The following is a 7,287-nucleotide window of genomic DNA, read 5'->3' on the forward strand; positions in this document are numbered from 1 at the left end:
TCCTCCCTCTATCCCTCCAGCTCTATCTGAAGACTAATAAAAAAAAAAAATCATTGGGTGAGGATTAAAAAAATTAACAAACATCATTCTTCTAAATTTGTATTATGTGTATGATTTTGTTTTCTTATTTTTCAGTATCTGATTTATCTAAAATGTATTTGGTTTAAGTAATGAAAAAAAAAGAGAAATCAGCTCTAGGCCGCACTTCCCAGATGAAGCCATAGGGGGGCAGGCAGGGTCTTGTGGCCAAAGGGGAAAGTGACCCAGGCCAGGGATGCCTTTCTCTCAGCCCCCCACCCCTATATTCAGCCTGCTCCTCCTCCCCCCACTTCTGAATTCAGGGGATGACACCATGTGGCAGGGTGAGGAACACGTGGAAGAAGCTCTTGGAAAAGTGCCCCCAAAGCCATGAGCACTCACTTGTTATTATCGAATGTCCGCTGTGCCAGGCAGACCTTGGTCTCAAAGAACTTACAGTCCAGTGTAACCAGATGACCAGAATACGGTGGGGTGAGTGTTACAGGCGAGAAAGGCATGGAGGCTGAGACCACAGACAATCTAACCAGCCTGCAGGTGGAAGGTGGTGACCCCTTTGTCGGGTGCAGAGATGAGGACTTGCCTAAGTACACCATTCAAGGAGGATTCGGTGGAAGAAGGAAGAATGACAGAGAAGAGACAAGTATAAGGACATAAAGGCCATGCTATGTGAATGTGAAAAAGAAGCATCTCTTACCCTTTGCAACAGCGCGGATGGTCCTGGAGACCATTATGCTGGCTGAAATAAGCCAGCCAGAGAAAAACAAATATCACATGATCTCATTTACATGTGGAATCTAATGAACATAACAAACGGATGAACAAAATAGGTCCTGAGACACGGAAGTAGGGAACAGACCGACAGGTCTCAGAGGAGAGAGGTTAGGAGATTAACCCAAGAACGCAAAGGCATTTCTGCACAGCCCAGGGACATGGACAACGGTGTGGTGAAGACCTGGGGTGGGGCAGGGGCTGGGGGGAGGGGGAGTGTGGGGAGGGAATAGGGGACATCTGTAATAATGCCAACAACAAAAAATAAACTTAAAAAATTAAATAAAAAGAAAAGACATGAAGGCCAGAAAGTTTCTGTTGTGTGGCAGGAAACGCCAGCAGGGACCTGTTGCTGGGCTGAGAAGTTCTAGAAGGAGACAGAGAAGCGGCAAGCGAAAGCTAGAGGTGGCGGCAGGGGTCAGATCCCGAAGGTTTTGCTTGACAGATGAAATCATTGCCCTGTTTTCTAGGCAGATACAAGCCTTTCAAGGCTTTAAGCAAGAGAGTGAGCTGGTTACATCTGAGTTGAGCACGACCCCCTAGGCTGGCTTCCCGAGGAGGGCCGGGGCAGGGCAGCTTGAAGCTCCAGAAGCCAGGTCGGAGCTCAGAGTGGCACAGGTGAGGGCTGATGGGGGCATTTCTGGTGGGAAAAGCCATGAACCCTCAGTCTGAGCAGAATTTCCTTTGAGCCTGAGATTGCACAGACCTCCGGAGGTGAGGCACAGACACCTGGAAGATAAGTGGAGCTGAAAATACCTCAGTGTGCCTTTTACGATCAGCTTGTATTTTAAGAATCTTTGTGTGCTTGGTGTCTGACTTACTGTATTATCCAGCTGTTTATTTGGTGAGCCTCAACACCTGTGACACAGAAGCAGTTATGACTTGTCATTGTCGATAAAACCTCCCAGGATGTGCTCGTGTCCCTGGTGGGAATGTTGGCCGTGTGGAAGCAGGACAGGAAAATAGGATGGGATTAGTCACTGGTGACTTCCTGTGGTCTCTCCAGTTGTCATTTGCATGTGTGTGGGGGGTGGAGCATGCATGAAAATGACCTCTCCTGTTCCTAGGTTCCTAGGACATCCCTGTGGTTCTGGGCGGCCCTTTCATAGCCCCGGCCCACCTCCCGGCCAGTCGCCCAGCTGGCCTGGTTTGGGAGGACTTAGTGTCCTTTTGCAAGGTGGCTATATGCTACCTAGTTCTCAAGGAAGCACAATGCAAGGGGGGGCTGTGGCAGAGTCTCCCCTCATTGCCTTCCTAATGGACACTCAGAACTGATTTTCCATGAAAGGAGAGGGCTTGGTTCTGCCCCATTACCTGGGAGCCATCAAGCCTGGCATTGCACAGATTCCTGGGGTGCCACTCTTCAGGCGCTGCTTATTTATTTATACAACCCTCTTCCACGTGGGGCAGGACCCGGTGACCGCCGCTGGGGCTGGGAGTAATTAGGGCATTCTGCAGGGAGGTGGTACCCTCATCATGTTCTAGCCATCCTCCCCGGAGCTGCCTTTGATCCAGCCTTCTGCTGGGAAAGTAGCCATTAAGAGATGGTATCTTGGGTTTCATCTACATGGGAGAAAATGAAATAAATGGGCAAATGGATGGTTTCATGTTCTCAGAGCTGGCTGCCACCCAGTCTATGTCCAGAGCCCTCAGAGCCACCGGGAGGGCACCAGCGCCTGTCTGGACCCGGGAGGCCTGGAAGGGAGACCCTACATCTCCAAGGAAGGCACCCAAGGTGGGGCACCTTCTCCATGGTGAGTTCAGGTGTAGAAGACATTCTTCCTCCTCACCCCCACCCCCATTTTTTTATTTATTTGTTTTTTGTTTTTGCTCTTTGTGAGTCTCTGAAGTATTCATAATTATATTATACTTTTGCTTTTACAAAAATAAAGAACAACCTATTGATGAAAATCCAGAGCTAGTGAAAAATAAACATATTCTACTGGTTACCCATAATTACATTGTCCTAAAATAACTAGAATATCAATAAATTATTATTATTTACAGAAGTTTTTGGTTAAACATAGCTGCTTTATGCTCTACATTGTGTTGAAGGCTTTCTTCACCTTTAATATATTTCAAGGATCACATAATGTTCCATTAAGTAATAAGTCCAAATTTATTTAATCAAATCCCTGTTAGATATTTAAATTGTTTCTAAGTTACACTGTCATAATAAGCTTTATATACACTCCCACCACCTATTTTGGAATTTATTTTCTTTACATAGATTTCAAGACATGGAACCGTCGGGCCAAAAGTTTGAATCATTTGATGCTTTCGGTTCGCATTTCCATGTTCCTGACATTCGTCGCCGAGAGGATTTCTGTCCATGTACACCTCACAGCACTGCACCCTCTCTAGCCCGGACTCTGGATTTGTTACTTAAAAGTGATCGTCAAACAAATGGAGGAGGATGTCACACTATTGTTTTATTTCTTTTCTCCTTACCTTCTTTCTGAAAGACGATGAGGATAGAAGAATTTTCAACCTGTTATCAACCCGTGACCACAGGCCCCCTGATGCCCTAAACTAGGTTTCCAGAGGTCCCAGTACACAGGCGGCACCTCTCTGTGGGCTGTGGGGTGGGGTCCCAGGCTCCAAGACCCCAAGGCCTCCTCCTGCCAGGGAAAGGAGCTAGCATTTTGCACATCTGGATACCGAAGGGGTTACACACACCCTAAAAGCCTTGTCAACTTCTTTGTCCTAAAGTCTGCTTCTGCAGTGACCTTGGTCTGGTGGGGATCACAGGTGCCTTTTCTTAGGCACCGTTTGGACTCTCAGTACCCACTGTCCCCTTTGTCATCCTGAACCATCTTCTAGACTCAGAAGGCAGGAAGGATGTTCATGTGCCACCACCCCGGATCTGGCCGGGCAGCACCTCTTCCTGCGACAGCAGAGAAGCCTAACCGACTCCCACTGTGTGCTGCGAGCTGCCCTGTGCGGCAAAGCTCGTATCCACTTGCTCATTGGGGTGGGCTGTGTCCTTCTAGCAACCAGCGTTCTTTCTTGCAAATAACAGGAGCACCTCATGCCCAATCCCACAACACGTTGGGTCTGCACCTGGCCAAGAACCTTTCCACATGGAGGGGCCCCAGAGGAGGAGGAGACCACCCTGAAAAGGAGTGGAGGCTGATGGAGAACAGGGGGATTGAAATGGTGGCGGTGAGGCCAAGCTCCCGCAGCCCTGGTCCCCGTAGTTCTCTCTTTTCTTCTACGTCCCCCTCCTCATCTCATCATCTCCACTTGAGATGGTAAATTTCCTTTTATGAATTAAGCTGTTTGATGTGCACTCTCTTTAGCTACCTGTAAATAATCTCCACTAACATATCAGCTGAGAATGTTTTCCTATTCCTTTCTAATAGAGGTCCTCCCAGATTTAATCTTTTTTGTACTTGTTTTTCTTTTGAAATTTTACAGATTCACAGAAGACTGCAAAAGTGGAGATCAGCTTACTGTCCGTGGGAACTGCCTCGGTGTTAACAGGTTAGGAAAGTGTAGTTCAGTGTCAAAGCCAGCCAACTGACATCAGCATAGTCTACAAGTCCTGTTTCAGTTTTTATTTCTTTATGTCCTTTTTTTTGTTCAGGTAGAGTGGGAGGGAGAGAGAGGAAGAGAGAGAGAGAGAGAAACATCGACGTGAAAGGGACACATTGAGTGGCTGCCACCTGCACTATCAACCAGGGCCGGGGACAAACTGCAACCGAGGTACGTGCCCTTAGCAGGAACCGAACCCGGGTCTTTCTGAGCCAAACTGGCCAGGGCCCTGTTTCAGTTTTCAGAAGAAAGCCTTGCGTGCACACGGTGTAAGCTAGAACCTATCTGCGTTCACGAGACCTGTGACCTGATGAGGAAGAGCTGCCCAGAGCAATGGCATTCAGGGGTACGGAACCAGCAGCTGCAGGGTGCTCCCCTCACCAAGCACATGTTACCCCAGTAAGCTGGGCACTTAGCCTTTAACTTCTTAGGCCACACAGCAACCCTGCAACACCTACACTATTAGCAACATCATTCCTTGTGCAGAGAGAAGGAAACTAAGGCTCCGAGAAATTCAGCAACTCGCTAAAGCTCACGAAGAATTTAGGGAGCAGAGCTGGAGATCAAACCCATGCAGCCTGTTTTCAGAGTTCTGGGTCCAAGCATTAGGCCATGGGGCTGAAAACGAAAGGTAGAATTCTTTTCCTGAGCCTTCTGGAACCGTTTCTAATCTCCCTCTCCTCTTTCTCCCTCATGGCCACTTGGGTCCCCATGGTTAGTCACTTTAACAGTCACATTTATGGCTCTCTCAGGCTGCACTGTTAGGTGTACCCTGGGTGCACCGCCTTATCTCTCTGTGTAGCAAGCAGGGCCAGAGGAGACACTGTCTTCAAAGGTGGTTGATCGTGGAGGGCCAGGGTCCTAGCCTCACTCCCCAGGGGTCATTTCTTGGTGGTTTAGTGCTGGAAAACAACAGACAAATGGAAAACTGCCAAAAAAAAATCCAAACCAAACCAGAGAAGCAAGTCTTGCACAGCAGAGGAACACGTTTACTTGTCATTTCATGGCTTCAGTTCTCAGCCCCAAGGTGGTGAACATGTGGAGATGATGCAGGCTTGGGGCTGGGTGGCGCCCTTGGTGCCTCACTCTGGGGGTGGGCAGGGCGGTGGGCAGGGCGGTGGGCATTTAGGAGGACAGGGCTTGACACAGTGCTTGGGAGGACATGGGCACTGCGGTGGGCATGGTGGGCATTGCCGGGGGCACGGTGGAGGGCACGGGGGGCACTTGGGTGGTGGTGGGCACTTTTCCCGAGGGCACTTTTCAGAGCACCGTTGCAGCAGCTTCTTTAAACAGCTGGGCTGGCATTTGGTCTCAAACTTTGGTTCACATCTGGGGTCACATCTGGGCTCATTCTTGGGATCACTAGGCTTATTTTTATCATCACTCGACATTCTTTCTTGACTCTCTGGGCCCTGCAAAGAAATCGGTGACAGATTGTACATGGGAGACCACATTGCAAAGTGGGAGGGGGCCAGTCCAGCCTTCCCACACCCCCTTCCCATCCTCCTTCTCAAGACAGCTTTCCTGGGATGTGTTCAGGCTCCAGACCACATTCTCACTTAAGGGCCGTCCTTTTGTTTGTTTAGTGGATTGTGGACCACACTTCTTGACCTCTCCATTCTTATGTTGCTTTCAGTCCACATTTGTCCCCATTTCAGGCCCCTAGTAGAGTTCTCAACCTGGGGCTCTGGGAACCACCCTTGCAATCATAAGAACTGTGTTTAACCATATATTTATCAAGCTACTTGGCAACTCCAGTAATCTCATGCATTTTATGTAATTAATTTAAAAACATCCTGAACACAGAGTAGCTCATAGGATAAGAAAGTATGACTCATATACATGTTGTTTACAAGAGACTTACCTTACAACAAAAGACTCACGGAGGTTGAAAGTGAAGGGATGGAAAAAAATCTTCCAAGCAAATGGAAAGGAAAAAAGAGCTGGGGTAGCAATACTCATATTCAATAAAATAGACTTCAAAATGAAGTCTATAACTACAGACAAAGAAGGCCACTGCATAATATTGAAAGGATTTCTACAAGAGGAGGATATGACCTTGGCAAACATATATGCACCCAATATAGGAACACCAAAATATATTAAAAATCTTCTGCAGGACTTCCAAGGAGAAATCGACAGCAATGCAATCATAGCAGGGGACTTCAACACCCCACTGACATCACTGGGTTGATCCTCTAGACAAAAAATTAACAAGGATACAGAGTCTTTAAATGCTGTACAAGATCAAATGGATTTAATAGATATATATAGAGAACTACACCCCAAAACCGCAGAATTCACATTCTTCTCAAGCGCACATGGGACATTCTCAAAGACAGACCACATGTTAGAATACAAACTAAGTCTCTATAAGTTCAAGAAGACTAAAATCATATCAAGCATCTTCTAAGATCACAATGGCATGAAACTAGAAATCAATTACATCAAAAACTCGCCAAAACATTTAAACACATGGAGGCTAAATAGAATGTTAATAGTTAATAAACAATGAATGGGTTACCAAGGAGATCAATGAAAAAATTTCAAAAATTCCTGGAAACCAATGAAAATGAACACAAAACACAAAATCTATTGGACGCAGTGAAAGCAGTCCTGAGAGGGAAGTTCATAGCACTACAGGCCTACCTCAAGAAGCAAGAAAAATTTCTAATCGACTATCTAACTTCACAACTTAAAGAACTAGGAAGCAAACAAAAAGAAAAACACAGAGCTAGTAGAAGGAAAGAAATAGTAAAGATCAGAGCAGAAATAACGACACAGAGACTAAAAAAAAAAAAAAATTCAGATGATCAATGAAACAAAGAGCTGGTTCTTTGAAAAGATAAACAAGATTGATGGACCCTTAGCTAGACTCACCAAGAAACAAAGAGAGATGACCCAAATAAACAAAATCAGAAACAAAAGAGGGGAAGTAACAAC

The 7,287-nt window shown here is 46.6% G+C and overlaps 1 protein-coding gene across 1 annotated transcript; it reads right to left on the reverse strand.

Moving 5' to 3' along the window:
• Window positions 1–5,426: 5,426 nt before the first annotated feature.
• LELP1 (late cornified envelope like proline rich 1) lies at window positions 5,427–5,735 on the reverse strand. The gene has a single exon (XM_036271967.1). It carries the CDS (start codon window positions 5,733–5,735, stop codon window positions 5,427–5,429), a length of 309 nt encoding a protein of 102 aa, XP_036127860.1.
• Window positions 5,736–7,287: the final 1,552 nt, after the last annotated feature.

Source organism: Molossus molossus, unplaced genomic scaffold (assembly GCF_014108415.1).
Source record: "Molossus molossus isolate mMolMol1 unplaced genomic scaffold, mMolMol1.p scaffold_m16_p_20, whole genome shotgun sequence".
NCBI classification, from domain to species: domain Eukaryota; kingdom Metazoa; phylum Chordata; class Mammalia; order Chiroptera; family Molossidae; genus Molossus; species Molossus molossus.